This window comes from Pristiophorus japonicus, chromosome 17, assembly GCF_044704955.1.
Source record: "Pristiophorus japonicus isolate sPriJap1 chromosome 17, sPriJap1.hap1, whole genome shotgun sequence".
Classification (NCBI taxonomy): domain Eukaryota; kingdom Metazoa; phylum Chordata; class Chondrichthyes; family Pristiophoridae; genus Pristiophorus; species Pristiophorus japonicus.
The window spans coordinates 18,770,315-18,792,257 of NC_091993.1; the positions used below are offsets into that span (position 1 = coordinate 18,770,315).

The 21,943-nt window shown below is 45.8% G+C and overlaps 1 protein-coding gene across 1 annotated transcript in view; it reads left to right on the forward strand.

Moving 5' to 3' along the window:
• Positions 1 to 954: 954 nt before the first annotated feature.
• The window catches only part of LOC139227586 (cytosolic carboxypeptidase 4), a 267,409-nt gene continuing 246,420 nt past the window's right edge, over positions 955 to 21,943 (forward strand). The window contains exons 1-3 of the mRNA XM_070858449.1: positions 955 to 1,093; positions 16,688 to 16,751; positions 19,633 to 19,779. Of these exons, the coding sequence (XP_070714550.1) occupies positions 1,037 to 1,093; positions 16,688 to 16,751; positions 19,633 to 19,779 (268 nt within the window). The 5' untranslated portion in view covers positions 955 to 1,036. The remainder of the gene's footprint in view (positions 1,094 to 16,687; positions 16,752 to 19,632; positions 19,780 to 21,943) is intronic.

Below are 21,943 nucleotides of genomic sequence, written 5' to 3' on the forward strand. Positions count from 1 at the left end.
AGGGCCCAGGGGCAGCACGGGGCCAGCCCACACTGTGATATGTGCGCGCACTAGGCCCGTGCAGCAGAGCTGGTCTCCAGTCGTCTTGGTTAATCCTTGCCACTGGACCAAGACCTAGCTCTGTCAAGCCCGTGTGGTGGCTGGTGTGCAACGGCCACCCCACGTAAAAAAAAACATGCACAGGCGTCTAACACCCTTTAACATGTAGTTCAGGACCTGCAATATCAGGTCCTTCATCGAAACACCTGTGAACTCATCCCTTTTTTGTGCGGAAGCAAGTCATCCTCCATACGAGGGACCGCCTAAGAAAAGACTGCCTTTGATGGAACAACTGAGCAAATATCCTCTCTTAAGTGACCACTGACTTTCCTGTACACTACTTGTATTTTTCTTTCTGCTGTGCTGCAGTATAATTTAAGGCTCTTTATCACGCTGTTTATCCTTCGCTACTTGGCACACTCTGCCTTTTGATTGACACGAGCTGCTCTCCTCATTTATCAATGATTTTTGTTGCTTGTTCAAATTTTGTGACAGTTGTTCTGGTAACAAGGGGCCAGGGTTAAGAAGGTCAATGTAAGTCAATTTTGACATTAGTTCTACCTAAAGACAACATTGCAGAGCGTGTTGTGTCTCATTTCTTTTGGAGACCCTGATGGAAAAATGTAGACGCTGTTTCCTTTTGGGATTGATAAACAGCTCAGCTGGGAATGTGGTACGTTTGCCAGATCAGCTTTCCTGTCCTTCTCATGTTCCCCGGAGGGGGCAGTCCTCGGTTACTACAGCTAGCTGCTTATTGTGCAGCACTTTGCTATTTTGTATCCAGCACTCATCAAAATGTTTAACTCAGAAAATTGATACCTCCTTCTGTGCCAAAGACAAGTGATATCAACCTCTGATCTGCCCACAAAAGCAACTGCCCAGTGTTCTCTGCTATTACAAATGAGAGAGAGGGAGAGAGAGCGTTCTTGTGCTTCTGCTTTGGACGTCGCAATACTTTTTCTGTCTCTCTCTCCGTGTGTCAGAGACCTCGGCAGAGATGACTTCTGCTTCAGGAAACGCAACGGGCTTGGAAGTTGTGCTTTCAACACTCAAGGTACGATGCCTTGTTAATGATATTTTAAAACATTCCATGATCTCTTTTCTGTTCAGGTTCATAGATATAGATTTTTCAACTGCTTCAAATTTCAGGAAGGTTATATTATTCTAATCTAACGGTCCAAGTAATATTTTTAAATTATTTCAATGTGAGAGACTAATGTTTGTGCCTACTTAAATGAAATCAAAATGGGATTATGTAACTGCATGTTGCTACCAATGACAGATCTTGGGAACATAATAAACTAGATAGAAATTGTTCAAAATTATTATTTATAGATGAGAAATAGAGGAAATTCTTGGTCTCGATGTTAACAATGAAGTAGCATTGTTTGGCTTGTTGGAGAAATTATAGTTCCAAATTTCTCTAAAGTGCCTTTCACCATTTTACTTCAATCAAATTGTTGATTATTTGTGCCTGGATGAAACTACTGATCAATTAATGTTATTTATTTTATTTTCTGTCCATCTGTGGAGATGGTAAACAAGTTTTAAAAACTGTTTTTTGGAAAATGTTTAGGTTAATAACATTGTTAGTCCATACTGTGTCTGTCCATCAATGCTATTCATGCAATGATTTCTAATTTTATTAACGCTGTTGCATTATGCTGGCCATCGCGTATAGCGAGTAAATGACATTTACACAAATGTGGCTGTTCTAAGCGGTGGAGATTATACATGGGAGAGGGCCATGCTATCCCTCCAGCTCGGTCCGCCATTCTATTCAATCAGGTGCAGCAGGTAATCAGGAAGGCGAATGGAATGTTGGCCTTCATTGCGAGAGGGATGGAGTACAAAAGCAGGGCGGTCCTGCTGCAACTGTATAGGGTATTGGTGAGGCCGCATCTGGAGTACTGCGTACAGTTTTGGTCACCTTACTTAAGAAAAGATATACTAGCTTTGGAGGGGGTACAGAGATGATTCACTAGGCTGATTCCGGAGATGAGGGGGTTACCTTATGATGATAGATTGAGTAGACAGGGTCTTTACTCGTTGGAGTTCAGAAGGATGAGGGGTGATCTTATAGAAACATTTAAAATAATGAAAGGGATGGACAAGGTAGAGGCAGAGAGGCTGTTTCCATTGGTAGGGGAGACTAGAACTAGGGGGCACAGCCTCAAAATACGGGGGAGCCAATTTAAAACCAAGTTGAGAAGGAATTTCTTCTCCCAGAGGGTTGTGAATCTGTGGAATTCTCTGCCCAAGGAAGCAGCTCATTGAATGTATTCAAGTCATAGATAGATAGATTTTTAACTAATAAGGGCATTAAGGGTTACAGAGAGCGGGCGGGTAAGTGGAGCTGAGTCCATGGCCAGATCAGCCATGATCTTGTTGAATGGCGGAGCAGGCTCGAGGGGCTAGATGGCCTACTTCAGTTCCTAATTCTTATGTTCTTATGTTATTATGTTCTTATGGATAATCTGTTCCTCAACTCCATTTACCCATCTTTTCTCAGTGTCCCTTACCCAACAAGAATCAATTCATCCGGCAAACACAGAAGTTTGGGGGAGAGAGTTCTATCATTTCCACTAACCATTGTTTGAAAACATACATTCCAATTTCACTCCTAAGTGGCCTAACTCTAATTTTAAGAATTAACGTGACCAAAAATAACGCGACAGGGAATAATGTCTGTGGATAGGAGATGTGCATCTTACGCAATAACTTTAATAATATTAGTAGATTTTCTGTGGCATTTTTCATGAGAAATCAGAATGAAAGAAAAACTTGCCTTCCTATATCATCATCATAGGCAGTCCCTCAAATTAGGATATAATGCCTTTCATGACCACCGTGTGTCTCAAAGTGCTTGACTGCCAATGAAGTACTTTTGGAGTGTGGTCACTGTTGTAATGTGGGAAATGCGGCAGCCAATTTGCACATAGCAGGCGCCACTAACAATGTGATAATGACCAGTTAATCTGTTTTTGTTATGTTGATTGAGCGATAAATATTGGCCAGGACACCGGGGATAACTCCCCTGCTCTTCTTCGAAATATTGCCATGGGATCATTTACGCCCACCTGAGAGAGCTGACGGGGCCTCGGTTTAATGTCTCATCCAAAAGACGGCACCTCCGACAGAGGCTGCGTTGTTTGATAAAGATAAATAATTCAAGCAGCAGACCAGATGGTAATGGGTCTAATAAAAGTAAGCAGCAGGCAGACGAGGTGGGGATCATGGAAAAGTAGGTGCGAAAACAGATGAATTATTTAAGTAGAGACTGGAGGGAACAGTGTGGGGGCAAATATTTCATGAGCGGGAGAAAATAAATAAATAAGAAGTTGTGGGGTTACCGAACAGGATGGACTCAAAATTCAGCAAGGTGGCCAGGAATGGTCGTGAAGATCAGTGGAGGAGCTGGCCAGAAGGTAGCTGGGAGAACCTGTGAAGTAATGTATGATGGAGAAGAACATCTAAAAAGATAGAAGGCAGAGGGAGTGGGGCAGAGGGAAAAAGTAAAGAAGCTGGGAGTGAAAAAATATTAATCTATTCAAAACAGCAACAACAACTGGTATTTATATAGCACCTTTAACGTAGTAAAACCTCCCAAGGTGCTTCATAGGAGTGTTATGAGACAAAACATTTGACACTGAGCCACCTAAGGAGAAATTAGGGCAGATGACCAAAAGCTTGATCAAAGAAATATGTTTTAATGGAAGTCTTAAAGGAGGAAGGAGATGTAGAGAGATGGAGAGGTTTAGGCAGGGAGTTCCAGTGCTTAAGGTCTAGGTATCAGAAGGCACGGCACCGATGGTTGAGCGATTATAATCAGGGATGCTCAAGAGAGCAGAATTAGAGGAGTGCAAATATCTTGGAGGGGGGGGGGGGGGGGCGTGGTTGTAGGGCTGGAGGAGATTACAGAGATAGGGAGGGGCGAGGGCCATGGAGGGATTTGAAAGCAAGGATGAGAATCTTGAAATCGAGAACTGATTATTGGAGGAATAGAAAACAATGGTTTAAGAAAGGTTTTTAAAGAACTGCACAGGTATTGGCAGTTTTGGAAAGACCAACAAGGACAGTTTGCCAGAAGGCAAATAAGGCAGGAAGAAAAAACCTTGACAACAATCAAGGCAGCCAGGAGAGGCTGCAAAGAATACTGGGGCAGCCAGAGAAGCTTCAAAGGGTACTGGGGAACCTTGAGAATCCACAAACACCAGCAGAGCACCAATTGGGGAGGCGTGAAGAACATTGGGTCAGCTGACAGAAGTAATGGGGTGGCCAGGAGAGGAAACATGGACTGGGATCGAAGCAAAGGTTGAGGAAGACCAGCATAAATGAGGACTGGGCAACAATTATGGCTGGTCTTGGAAGGAGCAAAAATGGACAAAACTGTTATGTATGTAAACATTGTAACTGTGTAAGACTTACCACCAGAGGGCGCAACTGTTGGAGGCCCAAGGGTCACCTGCACACCTCGTGCAAGGGAGTATAAAAGTTATTTGCCATGCTGCTTAGGCACTCTGGAGTTGTATTAAAGAGATTAATGTCACATTAGTTTTAGCTCGCAGTACTCAGTCTTGTGGAGTTCTTCCATATCAAACAATTGGCGATGAGTAACAGATTACAAACTTTCATGCGGTCATGGCTGCCATTGGTATTTTAGAGAGATTTGTAGAGGGTGATGATTGGGAAGCCTTCATTGAGCATCTCGACCAGTATTTCGTGGCCAACGAGCTGGATGGGGACGATAAAGCGATCAAGCGCAGGGCAATTCTCCTCACCGTGTGTGGGTCCACAATATACGGCCTCATCAAGAATCTGCTGGCACCGGAGAAACCAGCGGAGAAGACAAATGCAGAGTTGTGTACGCTGGTCCGAAACCACCTCAAGCCGAAGGAGAGCCAGGTATCTCTTCTACATGCACCACCGCTCCGAGGGCCAGGACGTGGCGAGTTATGTCGCCGACCTGAGACGCCTTGCGGGAATTTGCGAATTTGCTAGATTTTTGGGGGAAATGCTGCGGGACGTTTTTGTGCTTGGCATCGGCCATGAGTTAATTCTTCTCAAGCTGCTGTCCGTCGAATCGCTAGACCTTAGCAAGGCCATCACAATAGCCCAGGCATTCATATCCACGAGCTATAATACCAGACAGATATCTTCCCAGCATCGAAGCTCACCGGCAAGTACTGTGCATAAAATAACGTCGCTAGCAGGCAGAACTGCATATGGCAGGGTCTACACATCTGCAGCTGCAAGACCTAGGATGACTCAGAATCCGCCATCAGGCATGAATGTAAATCCATTAGCACCATGTTGGCGCTGCGGGGGTAATCATCAAGCCCATCAATGTCAATTCAAGCACTACATGTGCAAAGGCTGCGAAACAATGGGGCACCTCCAGTGACTGTGCAGACGTGCTGTGACTCACCACGTGGCAGAGTCGGCAGAGGATGATCGATCCGACGCAGATCGCGCAGAACAAACAAGAGAGGCAACTCAACCCGAGGAAGAAGTGTATGGGGTACACACCTTCACCACCAAGAGCCCTCCTATTATGCTGAAAGTCAAATTGAACGGTATTCTGGTATCAATGGAGTTGGACATGGGGGCGAGTCAGTCAATTATAAGCCAGAAGGCTTTTGAGAAACTGGGGCAACAAGGCACAAAGGCCCAAACTGAGCCCGATTCAGACAAAGCTGCGCACCTACACCAAAGAGCTCATACCAATCATTGGCAGTGTGGCAGTTAAGGTATCGTATGATGGATGATTTATCACTGTGGATTGTACCAGGCAATGGCCCAATGCTATTCGGCAGAAGCTGGCTGGGAAAGATTCGATGGAACTGGGACGACATCAAAGCACTATCTTCAGTGGATGATGCCTCGTGCGCCCAAATGCTGAGCAAGTTTCTGTCGCTATTTGAACCAGGCATCAGCAACTTCACAGGTGCCAAGGTGCAGATCCATCTAATCCCCGATGCAAGGCCCGTTCATCACAAGGCTCGAGTGGTTCCATATATGATGAGGGAGAAAGTCGAGATCGAACGGGACAGACTTCAACGAGAGGGAATCATATCGCCAGTCGAGTTCAACGAGTGGGCCAGTTCGATTGTTCCGGTGTTGAAAAGCGATGGCATGGTCAGAATCTGCGGAGACTACAAGGTAACGATCAACCGAGTCTCGTTACAGGACCAGTACCCGCTACCCAAAGCGGATGGCCTGTTTGCAACGTTAGCAGGGGGGAAGTCGTTCACCAAGTTAGATCTAACCTCTGCCTACACGACACAGGAGCTGGTTGAATCTTCGAAAAGACTGACGTGCATCAACTCGCACAAAGGACTATTTATATACCACAGGTGCCCTTTTGGGATTCGCTCGGCTGCTGCCATCTTCCAGAGGAACATGGAGAGTCTGCTGACATCGGTTCCGCGCACCGTTGTGTTTCAAGACGACATCCTGGTCACTGGTCGTGTCACCACCGAACACCTGCACAACCTGGAAGAGGTTCTATGTAGACTAGACAGAGTGGGACTCAGGCTGAAATCCTCCAAGTGTATTTTCCTGGCGCCAGAGGTTGAATTTTTGGGAAGAAAGATTGCGGTAGATGGCATCAGATCCATGGACTCAAAGACAGATGCCATCAAGAATGCACCCAGACCACAGAATGTGACAGAGCTGTATTTGTTCCTGGGACTCTTCAACTATTTTGGTAACTTTCTACCCGTGTTAATCACTTTGCTGGAACCGTTGCACATGTTGCTACGTAAGGGTGACGACTGGGTTTGGGGTAAATCTCAAGAGACAGCCTTTGAGAAGGCCAGAAACCTATTTTGTTCGAATAAGTTACTTGTACTGTATGACCCGTGTAAACGATTAGTGCTAGCTTGTGATGCATCTTCGTATGGGGTCGGCTGTGTGTTACAGCAAAGTAATGTATTGGGCAAACTTCAACTGGTTGCATACGCGTCTAGAAGTCTGTCTAAGGCTGAAAGAGCCTACAGTGTGGTCGAGAAAGAGGTGTTAGCATGTGTATATGGGGTTAAGAAAATGCACCAATACCTATTTGGACTTTGGTTTGAGCTTGAAACCGACCACAAACCGCTCATTTCACTGTTTTCAGAAAGCAAAGGTATAAACACCAATGCTTCATCTCGCATCCAAAGATGGGCACTAACCTTATCAATGGAGTTGGACATGGGGGCGAGTCAGTCAATTATAAGCCAAAAGGCTTTTGAGAAACTGGGGCAACAAGGCACAAAGGCCCAAACTGAGCCCGATTCAGACAGGCACGGAGAACTGTGCTGATGCCCTCAGTCGACTACCATTGCCCACTGCCGGGGTGGAAATGATACTGCCCGCAGACTTGCTTTTGGTCATGGATGCTTTTGAGAGCAAGGGGTCACCCATCACTGCTCGCCAGATCAGGACCTGGACCAGCCAGGACCCTGTGCTATCACTTGTAAAAAGTTGCGTTCTCGATGGGAGCTGATTGGGGGTTCCCGGGAGATGTAAGATGAAATTAAGCCGTTTCACTGACGCAAAGATGAAATGTCCATCCAGTTGGATTGTCTCTTATGGGGTAATCGCGTAGTTTTTGCCAAAAAAAGGCAGGGAAACGTTCATACGTGACCTACACAGCACCCACCCAGGCATAGTCATGATGAAGGCTATAGTCAAGTCGCATGTTTGGTGGTCCGGCATTGACTCGGACTTAGAGTCATGCATACACCAGTGCAACACGTGCTCACAACTGAGCAATGCACCAAGGGAGGCTCCATTGAGTCTGTGGTCATGGCCCTCCAAACCGTGGTCCAGGATCCACGTATATTTTGCTGGCCCCTTTCTCAGAAAGATGTTTTTAATTGTAGTGGATGCTTACTCTAAAAGGATTGAATGCGTAATAATGTCATCCAGCACATCCACTGCCACCATTGAAAGCTTCCGGGTCATGTTCGCCACCCATGGCTTGCCCGACGTCCTTGTCAGTGACAATGGATCGTGTTTCACCAGCTCGGAATTCAACGAGTTTCTGACCCGCAATGTTATCAAGCATGTCAGGTCTGCCCCGTTTAAGCCCGCATCCAGCAGTCAAGCGGAACGGGCAGTCCAAACTTTCAAGCAGAGCTTGAAACGTGTGACGGAAGGCTCCTTGCAGACCCGCTTATCTCGGGTTCTGCTCAGCTACCGGACGCGACCCCACTCGCTCACTGGGATTCCCCCTGCAGAATTGTTAATGAAGAGAGCGCTCAAAACCAGGCTCTCCCTAGTCCACCCGGATCTAAATGATCATGTGGAAAACCGGCGTCACTGGCAAAACATTTTACCACGATCGGGCAGCTGAATCGCATGACATTGACAACGACCCTGTGTTTATCCTGAATTACGGTCATGGTCCTAAATGTGCTGCTGGCTCTGTCTTGGCCAAGGAGGAGAATAGAGTGTTTATAGTCAAACTATTGAATGGACAAACGTGCAGAAAGCATTTGGATCAGACCAAACTGCGGTTCACCGACAACCAGGAACAACCTGACGAGGACATCACCGTCATCGATCCACCAATACACACCCAACCAGCAATCAACCTCGCTGTCAATCAAGAGGATGAACCCACCATTCCCAACAGTCCTGTCAGACCAGCAGTGTAGCAATGGTCTGAACAACTCACCCATGCCAGAGTTTGAACTCGGATGATCAACCAGGGAGTGTAGGGTCCTGGATCGTCTCAACTTGTAAATAATTTGTATCAAAGACTTTGGGGGGGGGGAGTGATGTTATGTATGTAAACATTGTAACTGTGTAAGACTTGCCACCAGAGGGCGCAACTGTTGGAGGCCCAAGGGTCACCGGCACACTTTGTGCAAGGGAGTATAAAAGGTTGTCTGCCATGCTGCTTAGGCACTCTGGAGTTGTGTTAAAGAGACTAAGGTCACATCAGTTTTAGCTCACAGTACTCAGTCTTGTGGAGTTCTTCCATATTTAACAAAAACCTGATCCTCGGAGAGATGGAAAGATGGCATGAGCTGGAAAAGGGAAAATGTGTGAAATTAAACATAAAGTTTCAGAAAGCAAACTAGATTCTCCCTTTCAAAAATGAAAATAATAAAATATTGTGCTAACCTGTTTCTCTATAAGGAACAATTTATACAGCTCCCATCCTTTGTCCACTTACAAGATCAGAAAAAATCTACCTGCCTTTATTGGAAGATTTCAGTACGTTCAGTTCAGCACCTTTCATAGATCCGTTCTCAAATTTGTTCCATTTCATACTTGGTAGGCTGTGATAACACTGGAAATATGTAACTGTTAACCTCATTTTTAAAAACACAGGCTCTGTTATCCATGATTGTACAGTCATTGGGGACATAGTTTCAGAATAAAGGGTCGCCCATTTCAAACGGAAATGAAGAGGAATTCCTTCTTTCAGAGGTCTTGAATCTTTGGAATTCTCTACCCCGGAGAGCTGTGGAAGCTGGGTCATTGAATATATTTAAGGTGGAGATAGACAGATTTTTGAATGCTAAGGGAGTCGAGGGTATGGGGAGCGGGCAAGAAAGTGGAAACATATAAACATAGAAACATAGAAAATTGGTGCAGGAGCAGGCCATTCGGCTCTTCGAGCCTGCACCACCATTCAATATGATCATGGCTGATCATGCAACTTCAGTAACTCTTTCCTGCTTTCTCTCCATACCCCTTCATCCCTTTAGACGTAAGGGCCACATCTAACTCCTTTTTGAATATATCTAACAAACTGGCCTCAACAACTTTCTGTGGTAGAGAATTCCACAGGTTCACAATTCTCTGAGTGAAGAAGTTTTTCCTCATCTCGGTCCTAAATGGCTTACCCCTTATCCTTAGACTGTGACCCCTGGTTCTGGACTTCCCCAACATCGGGAACATTCTTTCTGCATCTAACCTGTCCAATCCTGTCAGAATTTTATATGTTTCTATGAGATCCCCTCTCATTCTTCTAAATTCCAATGAATATAAGCCTAGTCAATCCAATCTTTCTTCATATGTCAGTCCTGCCATCCCGGGAATCAGTCTGGTGAATCTTCGCTGCAGTTCCTCAATAACAAGAATGTCCTTCCTCAGATTAGGAGACCAAAACTGTACACAATATTCAAGGTGTGGCCTCACCAAGGCCCTGTACAACTGCAGTAAGACCTCCCTACTCCTATACTCAAATCCTCTCGCTATGAAGGCCAACATGTCATTTGCCTTCTTCACCGCCTGCTGTACCTGCATGCCAACTTTCAATGACTGATGTACCATGACACCCAGGTCTCGTTGCACCTCCCCTTTTCCTAATCTGTCACCATTCAGATAATATTCTGCCTTCGTGTTTTTGCCACCAAAGTGGATAACCTCACATTTATCTACATTATACTGCATCTGCCATACATTTGCCCACTCACCTAACCTGTCCAAGTCACTCTGCAGCCTCTTATCATCCTCCTCACAGCTCACACTACCACCCAGCTTAGTGTCATCTGAAAACTTGGAGATATTACATTCAATTCCTTTGTCTAAATCATTAATGTATATTGGAGTTGAGGCCAAGATCAGATCAGCCATGATCTTATTGAATACGGAGCAGGCTTGAGGGGCCAAATGGCCTATTCCTGCTCCTATTTCTTATGTTTAGTCACAAATTTTGTCCAGATCTGAAAGTTGTGTTGGGCCTTCTCTCAAGCCTATCAGCAGGGAGACAATAACGACGACCTCTGCAACATAACGGAACCATGTAGGCCGAGGCTCCAGCTGTCTTTTTAAACCCTCTTGCGCAGTGCCTGATTTAAAGAGGCACCGACCAAGCTAACACAAGTCTGAGCTGCTTGATATGCTTCACAAATATTAGGGATAAAGTATAATACAGAAAGGGCCAGGTGCAGGAATATTCAATTATAATGAAATCACTTTTGAGCTTAATTTTAGTGCGCCTGTTTTGAATTTCACTGTTCAGTAATCTAGGCCTCAGCCTGGAGACAGAAACCATTATAGAGCACAAGCTCATGAGACAGGTGCAATATATGATATACAAATCCGAATGAACACAGAGCAGACAAGCAGCGCAATTATATCTGTCATCATGACTTGGTCATGTATAAATTTTCTGGATGTAATATTTTAATGAGGAATCCAGTGCACACAAATGGGAGGGAACTCAGTTTGGGTTACGATAATCCTCTATGAAATGAAGTTGGGCAGCCTGAACTCCATTTCTACTGTCTTTGAGCCCACAGCACAAATCTAGCCACAATCCAACAGAGCTGTTGATTAGCTGGCAATCTCAATTAGCTGTGGCTCAGTGGGTAGCACTCTTGCCTCTGAGTCAGAAGTTTGCGGGTTGAGGTCCCACTCCAGAGACTTGACGCAAAAATCCAGGCTGACACTCTAATGCAGTGCTGAGGGAGCGCTGCACTGTTGGAGATGCCGTCTTTTGGATGAGATGTTAAACCGAGGCCCCGTCTGCCATCTCAGGTCGATGCAAAAAATCCCGTGGCACTATTTCAAAGAAGAGCAGGGAAGTTATCCCTGATACAAAAGTGAAATACTGTGGATGCTGGAATCTGGAATAAAAACAGAAAATGCTGGAAATCTCAGCAGGTCGAGCAGCCTCTGTGGAGAGAGAAACAGAGTTAACGTTTCAGGTCGATGACCCTTCGTCAGAACTAGAGAGTGTTCGGAAAGAACAGATTCTTAACAAGCACTGAAAGGGGGAGGGGAAGAAAGAACAAAAGGGAAGGTCTGTGATAGGGTGGAAGACAGAAGAGATTAGAGAGACAAAAGGGATCATGTGCTTGCATGGGAAGGTGCCATGGGAAGGGGAGGGGGTGCTGAGGGTGACTGTGGAATGGACCAGGGTGTCATGGAGGGAGCGGTCCCTATGGAATGCTGAGAGGGAAGGGGAGGGGAAGATGTGATTGGTGGTGGGATCATGCTGGAGGAGGTGGAAATGGCGGAGGATGATCCGTTGAACGTGGAGGCTGGTGGGGTGAAAGGTGAGGACAAGGGGAACCCTGCCGTGGTTCTGAGAGGGAGGGGAAGGGGTGAGAGCAGAGGTGCGGGAAATCGAACAGACACGGTCGATGGCCATGTTAACCACTGCGGAGGGGAATCCTCTATTGAGAAAATAGGAAGGCATGACAGAGGCGTTAAGTGTGAAAGGTGGCGTCATCAGAGCAGATGCGATGGAGACGGAGAAACTGGGAGAATGGAATGGAGTCCTTACAGGATGCGGGGTGGGAGGAAGTGTAGTCCAGGTAGCTGTGGGAGTTAGTGGGCTTATAGTGGATACTGGCCGAGAGCCTATTCCCAGAGATGGAGACGGAGAAGTCGAGGAAGGGTAGGGAAGGGAAGAGTTGGATGGACCATGTGAAGGTGAGGGAAGGGTGGAAATTGGATGCGAAGTGAATGAAATTTTCAAGTTCAGGGCGAGAGCAGGAAATGGCACCGATACAGTCATCAATGTACTGGAAAAAGAGGTGAGGGAGGGGACCCGAGTAGGACTAGAACAAAGAATGTTCCACATATCCCACGAAAAGGCGGCATAGCTAGGACCCATGCGGGTTCTGATAGCAACACCTTTAACTTGGAGGAAGTGAGTGGCGTTAAAGGAGAAGTTGTTCAACGTGAGAACAAGTTCAGCCAGTCGGAGGAGGGTGGTGGGGGATGGGGACTGGTTGGGCCTCTGCTCGAGGAAGAAGCGGAGCGCTCTCAGGCCATCCTGGTGAGGGATGGAAGTGTAGAGGGATTGGACGTCCATGATGAAAAGGAGACGGTTGGGGCCGGGAAACTGGAAACTGTTAAAGTGACGGAGGGCGTCGGAGGAGTCGCGGATGTAGGTGGGAAGAGAGTGGACAACAGGAGAAAAAAATAGAGTCTAGATAGGAAGAAATAAATTCTGTGGGGCAAAAACAGGCTGAAACGATGGGTCTAGCGGGGCAGTCCTGTGTGTGGATCTTGGGAAGGAGGTAGAAGTGGGCTGTGCGGGGTTGGGGGAACTATGAGGTTCGTGGCTGTGGAGGGAAGATCGCCAGAGGAGATGATGTCAGTGACGGTCCGGGAAATGGTGGCTTGATGTTCAGTGGTGGGGTCATGATCCGGGGGAGGTAGGAGGAGGTGTCAGAGAGTTGGCGATCAGCCCCTGCAAGGTAGAGGTCAGTTCGCCAAACAATAACAGTGCCACCCTTGTCAGCAGGTTTGATGACAAGGTTGGGATCGGATCTGAGCGAGCGGAGTGCTGCAAGTTCAGAGGAGGTAGGTTGGAATGAGTGAAGGGAGCAGAGAAATTGAGACAGCCGATGTCCCATCGGCAGTTTGCAATGATGAGGTCTAGAGAGGGTAAGAGGCCAGAGGGAGGGCCAGGTGGAGCAAGAATTCTGAAAACAAGAGAAATGGTCAGCTGTGCGGGGTAAAGATGCATGGCTGAAGAAGTGGGCACAGAGGCGAAGGCGGCGGAAAAAGAGCTCAGCATTGTGCCGAGCTCGCAATTCATTGCGATGGGGACGTAAGGGAATGAAGCTCAGGCCTTTGCTGAGGGCTGATCGTTCAGGGTCAGAGAGGGGAAGGTTAGAGGGGATTGTGGAAACACAGCAGGGGGGTGAGATTGGAAGAAGGGATGGGATCAGAGGGAAGTGTGGGGGAAGAAGTTTCTGGAGGGGCATTGGTGTCCAAGAGTTGTTGAAACTTATGAGCTGTGATACCTGAAAGGAAGGAAAAAAGTTTTTGGTTAACGTGCCGGATGAGGCGAAGGATGAAATGGAACTGCGGACCAGGACAGCTTAGAGATAGAGTGAATGTATCTCCGGTGCCCTGGCCAATATTTATCCCTCAATCAACAGAACAAGAACAAATTATCTGGCCATTATCACATTGCTGTTTGTGGGAGCTTGCTGTGTGCAAGTTGGTTGCCATGTTTCCCACATTACAACAGTGACGACACTCCAAAAGTGCTTCATTGGCTGTAACATGCTTTGAGATGTCTGGTGGTCGTGAAAGGTGCGATATAAATCCAAGTCTTTCTGTTTCTTCCTTTCAAATAAGGCAGAGGAGTGATCAATGATTCAAACTTAAGCATTCTTGCGTGTTTATTTATATTTGATAGATCCTTTTTGTTTTATTTGAGTGTTGGGAGTTTGCAAATCTGAGAAGCAATCAGAACACATGCCAAACTAGACGAGTAGCTAAAGCTGATCAAAAGTTTGTTGTTAAAAAACCCAACACAATCTCCAAAAGGCCGCGATCTCAAGAACAGCGCTGACATGCAAAAACAAGTACATGTAGGGACTTTGTGACTTACACGGTACGTACACACAACATTATTTCATTTGTATCAGAGGGAAAAATAAAACATACAAGTACCTAGCAGCCTGAAGACAAAATCCAAACACTAAAGGCAGGTAACAACAACAACAACTTGTATATATATAGCGCCTTTAATGTAATGAAACGTCCCAAGGCGCTTCACAGGTGTGTCATAAAACAAAATGTGACACCGAGCCACATAAGGAAAAATTAGGGCAGATGACTAAAAGCTTGAACAAAGAGGTAGGTTTTAAGGAGGTTCTTAAAGGAGGAAAGAAAGGGGGAGATGTTTTGTGAGAGAGGTCCTGAGCTTGGGGCCCAGGCAGCTAAAAACACAGCCACCAATGGTTGGCCGATTATAATCAAGGATGCTCAAGAGGGCAGAATTAGAGGAGGAGGTGTTGTGGGGTTGGAGGAGATTACAGCGATAGGAAGGTATCATAACTTAACCTTAATTAAAGATAACCTAAGGTATCATTTCTGGGGGGATGTTGGGAGAGTGCTTCCCCAAAGAATTTTGAATTTTAGCATTAAAAATGCTTTCCAGCTGATTTAAAGCACTTTTATATATAACAATTAATACATTTTTAATTTAAAAAAGGAAACAAAGTAATATTTAGATTTTCAACAGACCATTATACAACTGAATACTTCCAACAGTCACTCTCCCACTTCTGGTACTCCAGTTAACAAAGGTATGCCACTCCTTCAAGACCCAGTTCAGTGACACTGTACATCCAACTCCTTGCCCTTTATAGTGGAATTCTCTTCTCCTCCAACTCATCCCATTCATACTAGCATTTATCTCCCTCTCCCCCATCAGTTCAATTTGCGTTTTTCTCCTCTCTAACCCAGATAAAAGTGCTCTTCTTCCATTCCCCCAGTTTAACCTTGCACTCTTTCCTCCTTCAGAGTGCTTGCTGGCACTCTCTTGTCTCTCCCGTCCCAAAATGCTACTCCCAGCTTTTCCCTTCTACCCACCGAAGCACTTAGCTTCTGCACCCTTCCCTCTCCCTTGCTTTACCATGCATCACCCTTCACTCCATTGCCATTCATTTTCCTCTCTTCCATTGTCAAATATTCCCCCCTCCCTTCCCCTGCCCCGCTATCCTCTACTCCCTTTCTCTCTTACACTGTTATCCACTCCCCCCACTTTCACTACAATCCATTTGCTCCTTACAGTGGCTAATGCACCACGCTCAGCGCCAATGGCCAGATTTAGACCCTTGGTGTCTGACAAGCCTGTGTGGTGGCTGGTGTACAACAGCCATCACACGTTAAAAAAATCCACGCACAGGCATCTTCCACCCTTCAGGATGTAGTTTGGGATCTGGAATATTCGATGCTTCATTGAAACACCTATGAACTTAGCCCTTTATGATGTGGAAGCAAGTCATCCTCGATACGAGGGACTGCCTATGATGATGACCCTTTGTAGGTGGAACTGAGCAAGAGTCCCCATCTATAGTATACGGAAGAAGCAATCTCAGTCATTAGTGCTGGGAATGACAGAGAGGATACAGGGACTTTTCTGGTATGTTAGCCATCAGACTTAGGAGCAGTGGGACTAGGGGTAATGGGACCTAGCTGAGCTGATTTTTGTCAATAAATGCTGACGCAATGACAATCTCCCGCCTCCCCCCCCCCATAAAAATAATATCCAACCCTCAGTGAGAAAAAATGTCTCTCAAAAAACCCTTACGTCTACAAATAAAGCAATGCACATTGATATTGTCATGTATTCAATTGTCATTGTAACCCATGTATAAGCTGACCTAAGTTGCATACCTTGAGAACACTGAACACAAGGGGTGAACTTCAGCACTGCACTGGAGTTTGTTACTGGTCTGGATAAGAAATCGGGCTACTCTCAATGCGGGGTGATGGTTCCAGAATTAGGCACAGTCAACTGATAGCGCAGGCACAAGAGTCATTCCGAACATGTCCTGGGGCAACCGTTAGTGGAAAGCGAGCAAACAGCTCAGAGGTTTCGAGACACTGAGGCCAGCCGGTGTGACCAGCCTCCTCCCGTCTTTCCTCATCTAACTCTATCAGCATAACCCTCTATTCCCTTCTCCCTCATAAGCTTGTCTAGCCTCCCCTTAAATGCATCGATACTATTCGCTTCAACCACTCCCTGTGGTAGCGAGTTCCACATTCTCACCACTCTCTGGGTAAAGAAGTTTATTTGTTCTCCCTCAGTCCCAAATATGAAGGAGACTCCTGAAAGGCATCCTTTGGGATAGAATTGGGGAACCTTACTGTGCACCGAGGCAGAGGGCCAGAACAATCCTGCTTCCGTTTCACTTTTTTTATTTGTCTACCTATTTTGTCACAGAATTCCCATGATGTGCAAAGTGCTGTCAACATCCTGCAAATTCTGGATGAATTACTCTCGGCCGGTGAGTATGTGACACAAAAATCCATTCACTAATCACTCGGAAGACATGGCTGAAGGGGATGGCACTGAGTGTAGCTTAGGATAAATAATCTTACGATTTTTGTCCTCGTCCCTTTTTTTTCCAGTTTTTATGCAATGGTTCCAGCTGAGCTGGCAATCATACACGTGTCTCCAACAACGCCACTCTGTAATTATGTGAGTGGCTGTGGTCAGTTCCTCCCTGTATAAGGGAAGTAGCTGGCATCCGTTCACCATTCGCCCTGAGAGCATATTTGAGCCTGGAACTCACATCCTATCACTCAAAGGACAGCTGTCTGCAACACACAACCCCACACTCCTTTGATCTCTTTAAAATAGCTTGTTCCCTAATTTTAGATTGTTAAAATTAATGTCAGTTAGCTGATTTGATATTAATTGCCATGAAGTTGATGATGAGGAAAGGTATTTCACCTTTCTGTGTCTTTGCATTCTCTACACAGCCAGGAAATGCTAATTATTTCACTAATCATATTCTATATTACCATACCTGCAGGCCCGACGGCGAGTTTTGAAAGCCACTTTACTCGCCAAACAAAAACTTAAACAAAACAACGAACTTATCTACCTGACCCCTGCCTTTTATCTTGACTTCTATCTGCCCACAGCACACAGTGTTGCTGGGTGACCTGGCAGGAGGATGCCCCACAGGGATGAGCAGGACTGGACAACTGTGTTCTTCCTGAATGGGGAAGTGCTCGGCCTTTCCTGGCATCTCCCAGTGGCATCGTGCTGAAGGAAGATATTCCACGTGTGGAAAACTACGTTCACAAACTCACTTCCTACTCCACCAGCCTGCAATAAAACAACGTATCACACAGAAACACGATGGAGATGATTCCTGGCCAGCATTCCTTTCTCAACCAACACCATCATAAAATCTTACAGCACTGAAGAAGGCCACTCGGTCCATCGTGCTTGTGGTGGCTCTTTGAAAGAGCAATCCAATTAATTCCACTCCCCTGCTCTTTCGCCTTAGCCCTACAAATTTTTCCTTTACACATATATATATATTCGTTCCGGGATGTGGGCATCACTGGCAAGGCCAGCATTTATTGCTCATTGCCTAATTGCCCTCGGGAAGGTGACGGTGAGCTGCCTTCTTGAACCGCTGCAGTCCGTGTGGTGAAGGTGCTCCCACAGTGCTGTTGGGGAAGGAGTTCCAGGATTTTGACCCAGCAACGATGAAGGAACTGCGATATATTTCCAAGTTAGGATGGTGGGTAACTTGGAGGGGAACTTGCAGGTGATGGTGTTCTTGTCCTTGTCCTTCTAGGTGGTAGAGGTTGTGGGTTTGGGAAGTGCTGCCGAAGTAACTGTGGTGAATTAGAAACATAGAAACATAGAAAATAGGTGCAGGAGTAGGCTATTCAGCCCTTCTAGCCTGCACCGCCATTCAATGAGTTCATGGCTGAACATGAAACTTCAGTACCCCCTTCCTGCTTTCTCGCCATACCCCTTGATCCCCCGAGTAGTAAGGACTTCATCTAACTCCCTTTTGAATATATTTAGTGAATTGGCCTCAACTACTTTCTGTGGTAGAGAATTCCACAGGTTCACCACTCTCTGGGTGAAGAAGTTTCTCCTCATCTCGGTCCTAAATGGCTTACCCCTTATCCTCAGACTGTGACCCCTGGTTCTGGACTTCCCCAACATTGGGAACATTCTTCGTGCATCTAACCTGTCTAAACCCGTCAGAATTTTAAACGTTTCTATGAGGTCCCCTCTCATTCTTCTGAACTCCAGTGAATACAAGCCCAGTTGATCCAATCTTTCTTGATAGGTCAGTCCCGCCATCCCGGGAATCAGTCTGGTGAATCTTCGCTGCACTCCCTCAATAGCAAGAATGTCCTTCCTCAAGTTAGGAGACCAAAACTGTACACAATACTCCAGGTGTGGCCTCACCAAGGCCCTGTACAACTGTAGCAACATCTTGTAGATGGTACACACTGCAGCCACGGTGCACCGGTGGTGGAGGGAGTGAATGTCGAGGGTGGTGGAAGGGGTGAGAATCAATGGCGGTTTGCGGTGGTGTTGCGGTATTGCGCCCCGATCTCCTTCGTCCAGAGACCGTGACGTCATCGCCGTGCGCATCGCCCCGGACCCGAACTTGGGATCTGCCCCCTGCAGCATCGTCGGGTGATAACACCAACTGTTGCAGGAGGTGTTCATCAGGAGGCCGGGCGGTTCATTTAGCGCTCCACTTCCTTACTGGAGCGCAAACGCCAACTTTTTTACAAGTTTGAAAACATTAGTGCCTGCCACTAATTTTTCAAACTTTTAAATGATAGCGCCCCAAATGGGACACTCCCGAATTTCTCCCCCCCGCCCCCAGCATTTAAGGTACAATCAATATAACCACTTGTTTTGACACATCATAGGCTTATATCAGGACTGTTCTTGACTTGACAACTCTTTGAGGGTTGTACCATTTGTTTGAAGCTTTGCTCAGCTTTTGCTAACTTTTCTGGTTGGTATGCATAGCATTGTGCCCTCGCCCCTCCCTATTTCTGTAACCTCCTCCAACCCTCTTAAAAGCCCTGTGTTCCCCGAACTCTGGCTTCTTCTGCCCCTCTCATTCACTTCACCCCACTAGTGGCGATTGTGCATTCAGTTGTCTAGGCCCTAGGGCTTTGGAATTCCCTCCCGCCTCCTCTCCTCCTTTAAGACCCTCCTTAAAATCTCCTTCTTTGACTGAGCTTTTAGTCCTTCTTTGCTCCTTCTTTGGCTCGGTGTCAGTCTTTGTCTGATGATGCTCCTGTGAAGCACCTTGGGACTTTTTACTACGTTAAAAATGTTCTATAAACACAAATTGCTCGGATTCTTTAATTTGCATTTTGTTTCAGGTACAGGCAAACGGATCTGTTACATGATTTCTAAGGGAGGTAGTGAGGCGTTGCTACACACACTAGTGAACATGACCAGAATATCTCCTCCAAATTATGATGTCATCTTGCCTTTAATGCACTTAATGGTCAAAGTTGGACAAAGAGGTAAGGAGCAGAGTTTAATGTACTTCACGATTTGGCATTCTTAACATTGAAGCAATAAGACCAGAGGAAAAGGAAACACAATGGATGTGGTTTATGCGAATTTTCAACAAAGCATCTGCCAGGGGACCTCTTCTTAGGCAGAAACATATGACAAATATAATGGCACATGAAATTAATGGGAATGTGGCCTTCCGGAAATACTAGGGGACCGAGGGTCTAGCAAGAAGGAGGAACTGAAGGAAATCCTTATTAGTCATGAAATTGTGTTAGGAAAATAGATGGGTTTGAAGGCCGATAAATCCCCAGAGCCTGATAGTCTGCATCCCAGAGTACTTAAGGAAGTGGCCCTCGAAATAGTGGATGCATTGAGGGTCATTTTCCAACAGTCTATCGACTCTGGATCAGTTCCTATGGATTGGAGGGTAGCTAATGTAACCCCACTTTAAAAAAAAGGAGGGATAGAGAAAACAGGGAATTATAGACTGGTTAGCCTGACATCAGTCGTGGGGAAAATGTTGGAATCAATTATTAAAGATGTAATAGCAGTACATATGAAAGCAGTAACAGGATCAGTCCTAGTCAGCATGGATTTATGAAAGGGAAATCATGCTTGACAAATCTTCTAGGATTTTTTGAGGATGTAACTAGTAGAGTGGACAAAGGAGAACCAGTGGATGTAATGTAGTTGGACTTTCAAAAGGTTTTTGACAAGGTCCCACACAAGAGATTAGCGTGTAAAATTAAAGCACATGGTATTGGGGGTAATATATTGACGTGGATAGAGAACTGGTTGGCAGACAGGAAGTAAAGAGTGGAAATAAACAGGTCCTTTTTAGAATGGCAGGCAGTGACTAGTGGGGTACCGCAAGATTCAGTGCTGGGACCCCAGCTATTTACAATATACATTAATGATTTGGACGAAGGAATTGATTGTGTGTAAATATCTCCAGGTTTTCAGATGACACTAAGCTGGGTGGCAGTGTGCGCTGTGAGGAGGATGCTAAGAGGCTGCAGGGTGACTTGGACAGGTTAGGTGAGTGGGCAAATACATGGCAGATGCAGTATAATGTAGATAAATATGAGGTTACCCACTTTGGTGGCAAAAACAGGGAGGCAGAATATTATCTGAATAGTGACAGATTAGGAAAAGGGGAGGTACAACGAGACCTGGATGTCATGGTACATCAGTCATTGAAAGTTGGCATGCAGATACAGCAGACGGTGAAGAAGGCAAATGGCATGTTGGCCTTCATAGCGAGAGGATTTGAGTATAGGAGCAGGGAGGTCTTACTGCAGTTGTACAGGGCCTTGGTGAGGCCACAGCGTAAATATTGTGTACAGTTTTGGTCTCCTAATCTGAGGAAGGACATTCTTGCTATTGAGGGAGTGCAACGAAGGTTCACCAGACTGATTCCCAGGATGGCGGGACTGGCATATGAAGAAAGACTGGATTGATTAGGCTTATATTCACTGGAATTTAGAAGAATGAGAGGGGATCTGACAGGATTGGACAGGTTAGATGCAGGAAGAATGTTCCCGATGTTGGGGAAGTCCAGAACCAGGGGTCACAGTCTAAGGATAAGGGATAAACCATTTAGGACCGAGATGAGGAGAAACTTCTTCACTCAGAGAATTGTGAATCTGTGGAATTCTCTACCACAGAAAGTTGTTGAGGCCAGTTCGTTAGATATGTTCAAAAAGGAGTTAGATGTGGCCCTTAGGGCTAAAGGGATCAAGGGGTATGGATGGAAAGCAGGAATGGGATATTGAAGTTGCATGATCAGCCATGATCATATTGAATGGTGGTGCAGGCTCGAAGGGCCGAATGGCCTGCTCCTGCACCTATTTTCTATGGCATGAGACAGCCTTTCTATCGAGAGGGCAGAAAGCAAAGCATACAGGTAAAAGGCAGCTTCTTTGACTCAGAAGCTATAGTTACTAGTGCTCTGTAGGAGTATGTACTGGGGCTACTTTTCTGTACTATGTTGATCTAATCATCTTGACTCGGGTATTGAGAAACAATATACTGAAATTTGCTTATAATACCAGAGTGCGGATATGACAATTTGTGAAGGACTGCAGCAAATAGGTTAGTAGGAATGGCAGATGTAATTTAGGGCAGAAAATTATGAAGAAATGCATTTTAAAAGTAAGAGTAGGTTTA